Genomic DNA, 15,025 nt, shown 5'->3' on the forward strand with positions numbered 1-15,025 from the left:
CTTTCCAGGATCACGGCTGGTGTTATTTTTACATAATATACTTATGCAGGAAGGGATAAAGAAATATCCTCCAAACAGAATCAAATTTCCTAATTTTGTACTGCTTCTGATATTGCTCCTGCAAAGGAAACTAGGTAAGGTTTGCTAAACTTCGCCCAGAAGTACTGGTGCTAGTGAACCAACTCTACTGTACAGCCCCAATGTCAAATTGCATTATTTGTATGTTTATATAAACTGGCTATGCTTAATTAGTTATATAATATATTGGTAAAACATCAAGAGATTACTGAAAGGCATGAGAGGTACAACGAGCCATCATCACTGTTCCTGCCAATGAGTTAACATTTTGATGAACAGCTCCATCAAACGTGACAGCTGGAGGTCAAACTTCTAACTTGTTTTTGTTTCTTCAAAAACAAAATCCCAGAGCTGGATTTTGTTTTTAAAAAACAAAAATCATGGTGTTTGGGGTTATTTAAACAATTGTACTGTCTCTTGCTGACAAGTTTTCCCATCTTTAAGGGATAGTAAACACTGGCCATTCGACTGCCCACTCTAGATCAGTTGGGTAGTCGAATGGCCACCCCTCGGATGCCACTTTCTCCGTCTGGCCTTCGGAAGGGTATGGCAGTGACTGGGACTGAGTAGGCTCCGTCCCTGAAATACTTAAGGTCAGCCCGACTGTAAATCAGGTGGGCGGACCTTTAGTTTAGAAGAGAGGGTGTGCTGTCTCTATTGCGCCAAACTATGAATCAGTCCTATATATCCAAAGGCCCTCACGCTATCCACTGAATCAAGAAAAAACTAATAATAACTGGTTAACATGGAATAATTGCTTTAATCCTGCTCTGTAAAAAAGATAAGTGCACATTTTTTAGTAATTACATTCCTCAAAATAATGCATATTTTTATGTTCACATTACACCGCCTGCAACTGTAGTCTGTACATACACCGTGCAGATGCGGGACTGCTACAATGCTTCCCAGCAGCGTAGGTGACTGCGCTATTTTACACCTTCTGCAAAATGTTGAAGTTTGTTTTGCTAAATGGTTCGAAGCGAAGCAGAAAACATGAAAGTAACACAGCCACCTGCTGCACATTCAGGGCCGCCCCTGGCACGAGGCTTCCAGCAGACATGGTGGGTGGGGGCACACTCTCTTTAGACAGAGAGTGAACTATAGCAACTAACTGGGTTGTACATTTGTGATAACGTTTTCTATTAACTTTGTGCAGTGTTCAGCAGATAGTAAACACTCACATGTAGGTCTTCATTCAGTATGGAGCAATTTTTAGTGTAGTTTATTGCACTTCGCAAATCCGAATTTAGCAGGTGCGATATATTGTACCATAGTAGGCTGTAAAAAGCCATTCTCGAAGCCCATAATCTGCCTCTAACAATGTAGTTCTTCATTGCTGTGTATGTCATGTGATACTCTGCAGTCATTTCCCATGGATGCTGTAACGCGACAAATATGTCAATAAAAAGAGTTTTAAATAAAAATTAACAGTGGTGAAAACCAACAAGATATCGCAATGTCATGGACCTCAGATAGACACTCTTTTCGTCAATAATGTTAGTTATGCAACAGTCAAACTGATAATGATGCAAACATCCCTAAATCCATTCGCGTATACCCTATCTTTTGCCATATCAATCCACTGAAAACCTTAGCCTTTAGGACACAATTGAAGAGCAGTAGCAAAACATTTTTTATTTATGAAAAGAACAATATGTGGAGGGCATATATTTAATGTGGAAAAAATCCTAATCCTTGTTGCGTTCTAATAAAGGAGTTTGGTGGCGATTGGGTGGAAGGGAAGCCCATTAACTGGTTCATTGTTGTGTTTAAGAAGGAGGGGTTGAGCGCAGACAAGGCAGCTTCTGGAAGTACAGTATTTAGTGTTGGCCCCCAGCGAAAGGCTGGTAATTCTGGGACTTGTGGTCTTTTACTTGAATTCAGTCAGCAGGGTGATGTTGGTACCCACTGAGACACGAGTGTATTCTGGTAGTTTTAGTTCATATCACATCACCAGGGTGTATTTGTCTACTTGTAGTCTTTAACAGCAAAACAATTTTAGCAAGTGTGTGTTGGCACCAGTGAAACCCCAGATTGTTCTAGCATTAGTAGTCTTTCACGTCACAATCTTTCATATTATTTCTCAATGTAAACTCAGTATTACTTTGTATGTAAGCAATCTTCTTTTACGTTTCATGTCTTCAGAGGAAAACTCAAAACAAGTGACAGGTGTGAAAAATAACTCTTTGATTGCTCTATTAAGAACTATTGGCAGCCTGGTGCACTGGATCTAGTTAAACAAAAGAGGGAAAGCCCGGATAAGATCTTACCAGGTTTCTGAAGGGAGGGGCTGCTGATAGCATCGCTGGGATAATGAGAAACACTCCTGGCGGAGCAGGAAGAGCCATGGGAGAGGTCAGACTTCAGAGGAACCCCGGTGCTGCCTTCATTCACACAAAGAGCGCTTGGTATTCAGTAAGAAGGACTCGGAGGGAGGAGAGTCACTGAGTGTTTGAGATGGGACTGCAGATCAGCTCTAATGAGACCTCAGGCAGTCTGCGCGGAGTGAAGGGCGATGGGTGGGACTGCGCTACCTGCTTCTATCAACACACGTTGTACTCTCGGTTAGATATACTCAATATTCTAGAACAGTGGTTCCCAACCACTTGATGTCTGTGGTCTCCCACTTTGGCATTACTGGAACTCGGGGACCCCCACTGAATCATTTTTTGAATCCGGGAACCCCCCCCCACTGAGTCATTACTGAAAGATGGCACCTAATCTGTTGATATTATTTCATTTTCTAACCAGTCGCGGACCCCCTGAGGAGGTTTCACAGACCCCCCGGGGTCCCCAGACCACAGGTTGGGAACCACTGCTCTAGAACCAAGTCATTTTTCAAACTATGCATAGTTGATCAAAAACACTAGGGGACAAATTTACTAATATTTCATGCAATGCAACAGGAATGAAAGATAGCAGATATTCATCATATTTGATAACACAGGGCTCATTTCTGCTCTCTCCTAGTGCTAGCGCAGTCTGTGATGCCTGGCGCCAACGCAATCACGCTTGCACCATGCCGCAACGGTGCCTGAGTTACAGGCAAGATTGTTTTTGTGTAGGAAGGAACACATTAAGGCACAAAAATAATGCTTAGAGTTATATCCCTATTTCCATGTGTGCTTCAGAAACCGCATACATGGAAACAGGAAGTAGCAAGGAGAAACCAATACATTTCTCCTTGTTACGACCCTGTAGCGTATGTGCACCATTTTGTAGCAAACCTAGGTTCAGAGGTTTTGGTGAATCTGGTTTTGCGTTAAAATCCATGGGTAGATGCACTGGAACGCCTATGTGCCAGCCATATAGTGCACACCTAATGCAAAGTAATGCAAGTCAGTGCTATTTGCTGCATTGGGTTAGTTTGTATTTTCTAAACCATGCAAAGTCAGTCATATCAACTTTGCATGGATTAGTAAATGCCTAAATGGATTTTGCGTAACTAAAGTGATGTAACACGCAGCATCTTAGTAAATCTGGGCCAAGGTTTTTTTAAATGTGAGGTGTGGTGTGATGTTTTTATTTCATCTACTTCTTACACACATTTTTTATTGTTAAAATTAAAATAACTGCCACATTCCGAGTGCAGTAGTAATAACAGACCAAAAAAATCACCAGTTCAAATACGGTTTGAACAAGGTATTTGGTATTTTTTTCAATTAGCTAGTATTTTTCTGATAATCATTTTGTACTAACGAGCTAAATATGTTTTTGCATACAGTTTTACTCCTACTGCATTTTTCTGCCCTAACACGTTCCTCCAGCCACGACATTAAGGAAGATGCCCAATCAGATGAGGAATGAGCACTTTTTTGCACTAATGGTGTAAAATGGAAACTAGGCAGACACAACAACTGTTCGCCCGACTGTACACTTTCTAGCTAAGTAGGTATTAAGCTTTACATGTTTAAAACAAATATTGGTAAAGCCCATAAGTCTAGAGTTGGCAACTGGTCTTTTGGCTTTGCATATGCTTGTTATCTTTTGTCACTCTTTTTGCAAAACCTTATTGTTAATGGAGCTGCTAGTACAGCATCAACCTAAATGAAAACATGGCTAAAAGCAAAAATATCTTCTGGTCTCATAAAGCGCACAAAGCATGTAAGGAAGCTACTTTATGTGGATGATCTCCTTGTGAGAGGGCAGAATGTCATCACTCACAGTGAAATCAGTCAATGTTTCAAGTCGACTAGGCTGCTGCCTCATGCCGTGGTGGGAGGAAGAAAACTGAATGACAAATAACAGACTAATGATTGAAGATGGTTGGATGAAAGCCCTTGTACTAAGCATATTATATATAGTTTTAGTAAAATCAAAAATGTATCAGCCATACCTTGTGATGTATTTGCAATAGCTGTATTTCTAAAAAGCCCCAAAAAGATCTAAAACAGTCTATCTAGCTCAATGTAGCACTTTCTTAATTAATACATGGTAGAATTGAGTTTCTAGTGAATGGCTGTAACACCCCCCTCAGTTTTTATAAATACAGAGCGTTCCACTAATGGCCATTGAATATATTTAGGGCCATATGTTCGAACACTTTTTCCCATAGACACAGAATGGGTAAAAACCTTTGCTACATCTGGCCCTTAATCCCTGGCACATGATCTGACTGAGAGCTAACCCTTCCAAAAGACATACAGCCCTCTCTTGAAATCTAACATTTTGTTAGACAATGTCACTTACGTTCAATATACTTATCACATGTATGATCCAATGACAAGTTTAACACAGGTATGTAAATCATAACTCTTGGTCCCTTGTTCATCATGGAAGCATGTCTCTTATGACTGCATTGCTAACACATGTAGAAATAGAAGATAACTCACTTGAATGAGTGTACGTGAACGGCGGGGGCTTGACCTCCTCTGTGGCATGTGATGGTGGTCGGGCCGGGAGACTCTCTGTCACAAAAAGAAAAAGTCATGACAAAAGTATTAGGAAACCTTGTGATGCAAGGTTGACTTTAAATTTGCTGTTCACATTCAAACTAGTGGTTGCTGGTGAGGGCCACCAGCACTCAGTTTTGGGGACTGGCACTTATTTTTCCTGATCAGACATTTCCCAAAAGCAAGCGAGAGCAAGAAAGAGAAAAATACACAAAGGGTAAAGAAGGAGTAAGAGAAAGATGAAAGAATCATCATAACTGGAGAATGCAGGAACCTGCATGAGTGAGATAGAGGGGCCAGGGGGCATCTGGTAGTGGGTTGAAGAGACATGAGGTGGATTGAAGTCTATGCAGCCTTTGTATTTGTTGTGTTGACAGTTAATAGTGTTGGACATGGGCTTCTGAGCAGAGCATTGGGCACCGATACTCATTCTGTACAAATTACGCACTGGTCATGACTTTGTCTCTTTATGATCAGTGTTTGGTACAAGGGACCATAACTGCAAGATAAGGTTACGTTGGGTAAAACCTTGCTAAAATATTAGCAGATATGAGGCCGGATGAGATAAAAGTGAGGTTCGTAAGTGCTGTTCTAGTGTTTGGTCTGTGACATGTTTTTTAGTGGATTGATATTATTTAACCACTTAGACAAGTCATGTGTGTGTTGTTTCAGACCTAGAAGCATTGGTTAAAGCCTTTAGAGGAATGTACACAATTTAACAATAACTGAGATAAAAATAACTCAGTACCAGAGTAACAAAACACCAATCCACAGCATCACAGCAAAATACCACTAACACACAACATAACACAAAACATCCTGGTATGACTCTTCAGGAGATAAGCTTGGCATAACTCTAGAACACACTGCTGATTTAAAGATTAACAATGGGCGTTTTGAACACTTGGCATGTATTTCATCCTGCAGGGATTCTTCTCAGAAGCAGGCAGAGAAAGTTTCCTCTTCTTCCCAACTCGAGGCTGGCTCTAAAGGTCAACTAGGCTGAACATAGTACCTTAATGAGTAAAAATAGCATGTTAGTCTGGAGACCATCACTTCTGGTTGGAGATCCTGGATGCTTTCCTGGGTACTGAAAAACCCCACATGTTCTTAATCAGTGGCCTCCAGAAAGACATGACAAATGTTTCACGTTAGGACTGCGACTTCCAAATGTTCTGGCTGGCAATGAAATACTCCTCAGGTATTTTGGTAGACTTCTAGAGCTGCTTTTATCATTCAGGAAAGCGCTCCTACTCCTCCTCCTTCTAGCAATGTTATGTGAAATGGCAAGATTTCTTATGATGTTACTTGCCCAGGGTAAAACCATATCATGTGGTAATCAGTCCACATCTTCCTGCTACCTAATCACTCTGCACTAATATGCACAGCTTCACACCAGTCCATACCTGATACCTCTCTAAATGATTGCACTCTGTACCCCACATCAACACTATTTCCACAAAATACCATGCACCAAAATGGCATTTTACCACAAACCTGTCTAAATCCCCTCGGACTACTCAATACCTGTAAGAAAAGGTTTTTTGTCATTGCAAAGGATGTGAGTCCTTCACAAGTAATACATCTGCAATTGTCTTATTTCCTGGGAACCAAGAATTCCATTAGCAAAACAGAGTAGCCTAAGACCTACTCATTGACATTTGTCAATAATACAATTTACATGGATCATTGGAGTTGAAAGCAATCATAATTACGTGTCAGGGTCTTTCTTTACTGGCGTTGGACCACATAATACAGCCATACAATTAGCCACAAGGGATCAGTGTGCTCCCCAAGCTGACGATAAGTCTAAAGTTTCACGTCAGTGTGCTTTAGAAACAATGAAAACCACTCCTGGGATCATGTGCACAAGACCACTGGAAACATTAGGGTTAATGATTGATAGTCTATTTTGAGGGTGGGTGGGATGCTGCACATCTTGCAGCCCCCCACGCCACCCATAAATGAAGTTGGTGGTGCCTCTTCTCCTCCTTTTGGCACAACAATGATGGGAAAACATGCAGAAGAGCCCTTGCAGAGCATTCTGGGCTACCCCCTCGGCTGCGAGCAGTTAATATTGAATGAGCGGCTAAAGCTGCTTTCCTTAAAACTACAGGGGCCTCATGCTTTATTGAGTCTTTTCATCTTTTTGGGAGCTCCGGTCCGACTCGCAAAGCGCTGCCTTCCCTTAATTTATGTCAAGGAGGTATTCCATGGGTGCTGTGATGGGTTTTCCCATGCAACATCCATGGGTTTTGACACATTCCAAGATTTACAGGGATCTGTAAACCTGGCAATGCGTCAAAACTCTGCACATCCCCAGGGGAAGGGTAATGAGTAGACCTATATATTTTTTCCCTTTCTGCACAAAAACAATTGTGCAAACAATGCAGACACCCTTGCACAATGGTGCAAGGGGGTCTGTGTTGGCGCTGAGCACCAATTTGTGTGCGGACATAGGCAAGAAGGGCAGGAATGCACTGTATTTTATTAATAGGGAACGTTCCTGCCCTTTTCTTTTGATGCAGGACAGTTCAGCAAGAAGCCTTGTGGTGCTTCTCTGTGCTAAAAAGTAGTAAATGAGGCCCGGGTCTTTAGTTGGCAGAGGTATACACACTGTCCAAGTAGAGACCACAGTCCTAGTCAGGGTAAGTCAATTACACAACATAAATTAACCTGTGCTCACCCTCTGGTAGCTTGGCACAGAGCAGGCAGGCTTTATTTAGGAAGCAATGTGTGAAGTGTTTTTGCAGCCCTATACTATACTTAAAAAAGTAAAACAGTGAAAACACCACACAAAATAATTTACACCAGGGTAGAAAGATAGAGACAAGACAAAATGAAAACAATCAAATTAGTAGAAGTCGAGATATTAATTTTCTAAGAATATGTGCAAATATAGGCCCATATTTATACTTTTTTTGCACCGCATTTGCGTCACTTTTTGACCCAAAAGCAGCGCAAATTTACAAAATACAATTATATTTTGTAAGTTTGTGCTGCTTTTGCATCAAACAATGTCGTAAATGCGGCACAAAAAAAGTATAAATATGTGTGATAGTGCGTAGGAGCATAAAGTGCCTACTGGTGCTATCTGGTTGTGCTAGACCGGGTCAGATCTGAAAAGTGAAACTGACCTTGATGAAGTGCGGCTCTGATACAGGACCAACCTTGTCCTGCTGAAAAAGTACCTTTGGATGGAGGATACATCAATGTCTTAGACTTGAGGCAAGGCGCAGAAGAGGTGATGTGTCAGTGTTAATCCTTTTGTATGCAGCGGATGCGTCAGTTCTGATCTGTGCAGGCAGAGCTGCGTCATCGGCAAGCCCATTGTGATGAAGATTTGTTGTTGAGCCACGCAGCCGGCGATGCAAAGACCTTGAGCAGTGATGCTGTGGCGTTAAAGAAGATACATCGGTTCTGACTGGCACAATGGCGGCGATTAATGGATTTTGCTGGTTCTACACAGCAAAACCCATTTCCATGGGCTCAGGACTAGACTGGCACTGCATGCAGGGGAGGACTCACAGTCGGCAAAGTCTGAATGTTGTTCTATGGCTGCTGGAAGTATTTGATGTCCCTGAGACTTCAGAACAGGAGGCAAGCAGACCAGCCATTGGAGTCACTCTGGGTTCAAGTTCTGTAGGTCTAGCAGGCAAGACAGCACAGCAGAAAAGCAGTTTTTCCAGAGCAGCAGTGCAGCAATGTAGTAGTCCTTCAGCAGCACAACAATCCTTCTTCCTGGCAGAGTATCCACATGTCCAGAAGTGTACTGGTTTGGTAGGGTCAGATGTCTAGTTATGATACCCAGTGATGCCTTTGAAGTGGGGGTGGCTCTGAAGAGTGGTGTTTAAAGTGCACAAAGTGGCATTTTCAAAATTGTAATATTAAATCCGACTTTACTATTAAAGAGGATTTATCCTTACATTTCCTTAGGTGCTAAACATGAGAGGTCTGCTCCTTCTCAATCAGAAATTACACTTTATTAAATGTAATAAGTAATTCCCAATGTTAACCTATGAGAGGTGTAGGACACATCATAGTGAAAAACACATTTGGGAGTTTTTTCTTTTACTACCAAGACATGTAAAACTTAAAAGTATATGGCATGCCTTTTAATTATGTAATACCCTGCCCTATTAGCTACTTAGGGCCTACCTTAGGGTGACATATGCAATCAAACTGCGCACACACGCTCTGTAGTGGCAGGCATGAGACATGTTTAAAGGGCTGCCTCAGTGGGTGGCACAATCAGTGCTGCAGGACCACTACTAACATTTAATTTACAGACCTCCGGCACATATAGTGCACTTTACTAGGGCCTTAAAAGTAAATCAAATATGTCAATAGTGAATACATCAGTGTTACCATATTTTGGGGAGAGAGCACATGCAGGTTAGCACTGGTAAGCAGTGGTAAAGTGCCCAGAGTCCTAAGGTCAACAAAACAATTCAGCAAAAAGTGGAGGCAAAAGGCTTGGTGTGACCCTGATGAAAAGCCCATTTCCAACAGATAGTAATGAAAAACGCCTGTGAAAGAGTCAGTATCCAGGCCAGACAGTAAACACCCTTAAAGTACTCCATGTCAGCTATGGTTCCTGTTTTATATTTCATGTTTTTATTCCTCTTATTTTCCCCTATGAGTATTTGCTTTTTCCAAAATTATTTTTTCAAAATGTTGCACCTCTGTAGTGACTGTTGTATAATGCATATTTTACCAGTGTCTGGGTGAGTTCAGGTTATGGGTGGAGTTTGGAGGGTTAATGATTGAGAGATCAGCAGTTGAGGCTGAAGGCTGGGAAGTTTCTCACAACGTCTGCAAGTGGACCATCATTCTACATGCACATCCAATACTTGCCATGTCTGCAGAGCACACTGAGAAATGTCACATATGTGTAAACTGTAATTGTGGAAAAGTGTTTGAAGGAGGTACATGCTTGTCCAAGTATAGCCAGCGCCAAAAGAAAAGAAAAAGCAGTGCTTACAGAAGAGGGTAATGGTGAAGACGAAAGAAAATTGAGAATAAAAAGATGGTGCTGATTTGAGAAACATGTGGGGAGATAAAGGGCGTAAGTGTGTAAAAGTGAAAGATTGCATAGGAAAGTCATATGAAGGTGGTAACAGTAGTGAATGAGCCCATTATACCTTGAACAGACCTTATTGATGTTTAATTCATAATCTAATTTTTCCATATTTGAAATACTTTCAATTCTATTTATTGAGAACAGAAACATTGTTGTCACACAGTTGTCTGACATGATTACAAACATTGGCAAGGCCAAAAGGTGTGTGCCTATTTATTTAAATGTCTGGATGCAAGAACAGAAAACTCACAGAGAGGCACCTACCTACTGGTCAGAGGATATGCTGTGCAAAAAACAGGATTTTAGTTTATGTGTTTTAAGCTGTGGCCTCAATTATATAAGCCAAGCATTGAATAGGATTCCAAATGACACTCCTTTGCCCACACCTCTTTTAGAAATCACCCACTTTTATCATCTCACTTAAAGCACCGTCCTATGACCATGGCAACATCCTAGATGGGTTGTCTAGCTTGAGTACCAGGTGAGGCCTTCATGGTGAAGGGAAGGCACCATGATGCATTACTGAGGTGCATATTGTGAGATTCACCCACAGTAAGAACATGATCAGTGAACCATTTGCTGTGCTGTCTTCAATTTGAGCATGAGAAGTTGAGAGCCCATCTGCAAGAATATCCTCCTAGGTGTGGTGGGTGTGATAGTGAAAAAACATCTCTAACTATACAATAGTTACCATAAGTAAATTATGTTTGCCTGCATTTCTACTGGCATACTATACTTCTCTCCTAAAAGCATGACTGATTTCTCTTAGCCAAATAGTGTTGGTTCTAGAACTGTAATGTTTTACTTTGTTTGCCAGGAATGCTCAGCTTGCTTCTCTCCAAAACAGATAAGTACTCATCATTCAGCCCACATATCATGAACTATCAAATAACTCATTGCACAAAATAATAGAAATCCACTACACACTTCCTAAGTATCACACTTTGAACCATATAAACATATCACAAGCTGGCCTATTCTAGAGCAATAATAATGGGTGCAGGGATATAGGGGCACACAAAAGAATCTGAAAGATGCAACACAGAGGCCATTCAAACAAGTAAGCGAAGACAAATAAAAAAAACTGCAGCAGAGATGGGAAGACCACTCATGCTTTACCAAAAGTGGATTTACTGCTGCTCTTGTAGAGCGCCTTGTGGCTGATTAAATCTCTTATGGTCTCTAATAGGCAATTTCAAACATTGTTGAATGCTTCTTAAGTAAGAAATAGCTTTTCCAAAAACCTTTCATTCTCCTGCCAAGTTATTTTCTCTGAAGGAACATCTATTTTTATCACCACAGTCAGGTATACCAAGTTGATAGATTGCCTTTCAAATTTAGCCATAGAGGAAGAGCTAAAGAAAGCTTGCACTGAAGCTACAGAGATGGGTACATGCGTGAATAGATTAATTTAAAATTGCTAAGAAATTGAAAGATGATCTCAAGTCAAGTCAAATTTTAATGTTAGCGTAAAGGTACTTGACTTGACTTGACAGTTGATCTAAATTTTTCAAAGTGAAGACTAATCCTAACTTACCATAGAGACATGCAAAGTATCTAAAAACGAAGGTGACAGAGGGAGAACCTATGTCGCAGAGCATACAGGCTTAATTTACAGGCAATGAATAAAGCTCTGTACATTACTCAAACAGTTTAGAAAAACACAACACAAGAAAATATTCAAACCAATTTAGAAAAATAGAAAGTATTTTAGTAAATAAAATGACACCTGAATGACAAAAATTCCAAAACAGTGATAATGTTAGGATGTCAAGTAATCATAATCTCAGACTGAATTAGAAATATAGGAGCATATTTATGAAAAATGAAGCACAACTGCGCTAGCGCAGTTGTGTATAATTTTTTTTAACACGACCTAGCATCATTCCTTAGCGCCATCCATGCAGCATATATATGAAATGACTTAGGATGGTGCTAAGGAATGGTTAGCGTTAAAAACAATTCCTCTAACAATGCTGCCATAGGGAAAAATGAAGGTAATGCTGCAAAAGTGGTGCTAGACCGTTTTTCAGCACATAAACATGATGCAAAAGAGTTAGCACCTTTTTTTTACCGCATTAGGGTCAAAACAAAATGCACAAGCAGGAAAGAGTGCAATTGCAAGAGAAGATTGAATCATCAGGCCAGGAGAGACTTCCAGGGAGACCTCAATCACACAAGTACCAGCCAGGATGGTCCAGAAAAGTCCCAGGAGAAGGAGAAAAGAAAGCACAAGTGCCACTTTAGCGAGGAGGAGCATGGCATCCTGGTCAGAGAGGGAGAGAGCACCAACACCAGCTCTTCGTCACCTCCAAATTGCCAGTTGGTAGGAGAGACGCAATATGGCAGCAAATAGTAGACAAAATCAACATCATCGCAGATGTGAAGAGAACTGTAACTGAGTGCAAGAAGTGCTGGCACGATTGCAAGCGCAGGACGAAGAAGAATCTTGCAAGTAACTGTAAGGCAGCACTGTAGACTGGAGGTGGAAGTCCCGTACCACAATAGGACCTGGATGACCTGGAGGAGATAGTTGCAGTGGTCTTCCTGGAGGAGCTGGTAACTAGAATTGCACGACAGGATAGTGCAGACTACCAGTAACCACCACAAATGCAGGGAAAGTTGCAGGGGGAGATATCTGGAACTCTACTAATGGCAGAAGGGGGAGGCACATAGGACACACTCAATACATGCTAAAGGGTTGTATTAGGACACATAGGCCCTGAATCAAGATGCACCATCACCACCCAAGCCACACATGTACTGACGCTTTGGTTGTGCTATGCATTCCAACATTCCTACATATACACAACGTCAACATAGGCCACTCACCATGGCTATACTCCCCCATGTAAATATGCACCACATTGCCTGGTAGGCACATGAAAATAGTGTGGCTCTGCCAGTACAACACCCATTGCAAGTTGTTAAAGCCCCTCTACCAGCACACCATAGACATCAGATACTAGGACGGAAGTCAATACTACCCCAGGAGTGGTGTCAGGGTGGTGTCTCTGGCCAAAATGCTTCCCTTCCTCATTGTCACATTGCCTTTAATCATGTGTGCTGCATCTTGCAGCACACATTGAAATGCCATCTCAGCAAAAATAGCTTGTACATGTGCAGGAATGGACACCTCCCTGCACATGAACAAATCACCGTTTCAAGGCAGGCACCCTGTCATTATGATGCAACAATGCCTGTGTTGGTGCAGGGGGAATTACAGGGATGTACTGTATTCAAGTGAATATGGCACATCCCTGCATATCTTAACTGCAGCAATGTACTGCAACACATATTGCAGCTGCCCTGAGCCATACCACATGAGAAACATCTGCCCTAAAGCTTGCAACTTGTGGAACACCTGTGGAACACAACCCACAACTACTCACACACAATCATATGTGCCATATGGGAATGGCCACAAAGTAAAATACATACAACACATTGTGAATGTGTGAGCAAATCATGTGTGCAGCTGTACAAGTAGCTGGAGTCTCACCATCTGACAATATACAGGGCTATAACAAACAGAAAATGATGGTGCGTGCTGCTGTGCCAAATTAGGCAGCATCACACACGGCCAGTTTAAAAATGCTTGGTTGCGCGGTACACATAAGAATACAGTGCACCCCTGTGTGCTCCCTCTGCACAAGTGGAAATTAGCTGCTGTGCACCAATGCTGTCACCCTTGCACCATAGAGCAAGGATGGCTGTGTTTAGGGGGAGGTTGTGTTTGTGCAGGAAGAAACACTCTCCAACACAACAACAAACTTAAAGGGTGATTTGCTCTTACTATGTGTTCTGCAGAATGCAGCACACATAGAAAAAGCAAAAGATCCAGTAGAAATGTAACCATTACTCCTAGATTTTGCCATGCTAAAACACTCCCAGGGTGGTGTTATACAATGGTGCAGCGTCTGGTATACAAATAGTCCAAAATCTGGGGCAGGGTCAAAATGCAATGAGTATTGCTGTGGTAGATTGACCATACCTTCCACGCAAAGTGCTGGGTGTGAAGGGGTCATATATACAAGGTGGTGTCAAGGCACAAAAGATGGCTTCTTGACACCTTGTAGATAGGGGGCAGGGAATTGCACCACCTGAGCCTCACCAAAAGTGTCACTCAGGTGGCGCTTGGGGCACCTACATATGCCCCAAAATACCTAGTGAGCTTCACCCATGTGTGATGCACAATGCTGCACATAAGTACAACCACAATCTTGGGTCAGTAACATGTCACTGAGCCTCCAGTGGCAAAGAAATGATGTCCTATGTCAACATGCCAAAAAACAATTGAATATTGATTTTACACTATCACCTTGCAGAAGATGATGGCTTTCCTCATGCTGACCTTCAGATGCACCCACTCCCGCTACGTGAACTCCAGTAGTCTCTGGCCGACACAGCTACTGTAGCAGAGGCTACAACAATTGCCCTCCCAAACTGGCAGCAGCATAACAGACAACAGGTTGGGGGCTATACAGAATACCCTGGAGTCCATGCAGTGGGAAGTGGCCTCCCTCAGGGAAAACATGGCTGGCTACCACCGTGATGCTGCTGAAATGTTGAAAAATCAGCAGTTGCTCCTTGCTGCAGTGATACCTTATGTGTTGCCACAAATGGCAGCTGCCGGGACCTCTGACTTCACATCTCTATCCCTTGAAGTGTCTGTGGCCCCCTCTACCTCTGCAACAGCCATGGCACAGGAGGCACCACACATATCAGAGGATGAAGATGTACAAGGAATAATATTCACAAGGAAAAGCACCCGGTAGCCCCAGTCTGTGCCGCATGGACAGTTTCTCCTTAGTTCTGGGCTTAAGATCATGCTAGTGTTGTGATAGTAAGAAATGTGACCTCTTCACCTAACCACTATTGATTTGTCTGCTGTGCACTGGCATTGTCACTTTTATACTAATTGGCAATGTTTTAACTCCTCACTATTGGTCACCACTTCTAACCATGTCTC

General features: G+C 42.0%; 1 protein-coding gene across 1 annotated transcript in view; it reads right to left on the bottom strand.

The window, feature by feature from the left end:
* HHLA1 (HHLA1 neighbor of OC90) overlaps positions 1–15,025 on the bottom strand; it is a 190,935-nt gene that overhangs the window by 92,597 nt on the left and 83,313 nt on the right. The window contains exon 4 of the mRNA XM_069219243.1: positions 4,911–4,985. Within this exon, the coding sequence (XP_069075344.1) occupies positions 4,911–4,985 (75 nt within the window). The remainder of the gene's footprint in view (positions 1–4,910; positions 4,986–15,025) is intronic.

This window comes from Pleurodeles waltl, chromosome 2_2, assembly GCF_031143425.1.
Source record: "Pleurodeles waltl isolate 20211129_DDA chromosome 2_2, aPleWal1.hap1.20221129, whole genome shotgun sequence".
Classification (NCBI taxonomy): Eukaryota; Metazoa; Chordata; class Amphibia; order Caudata; family Salamandridae; genus Pleurodeles; species Pleurodeles waltl.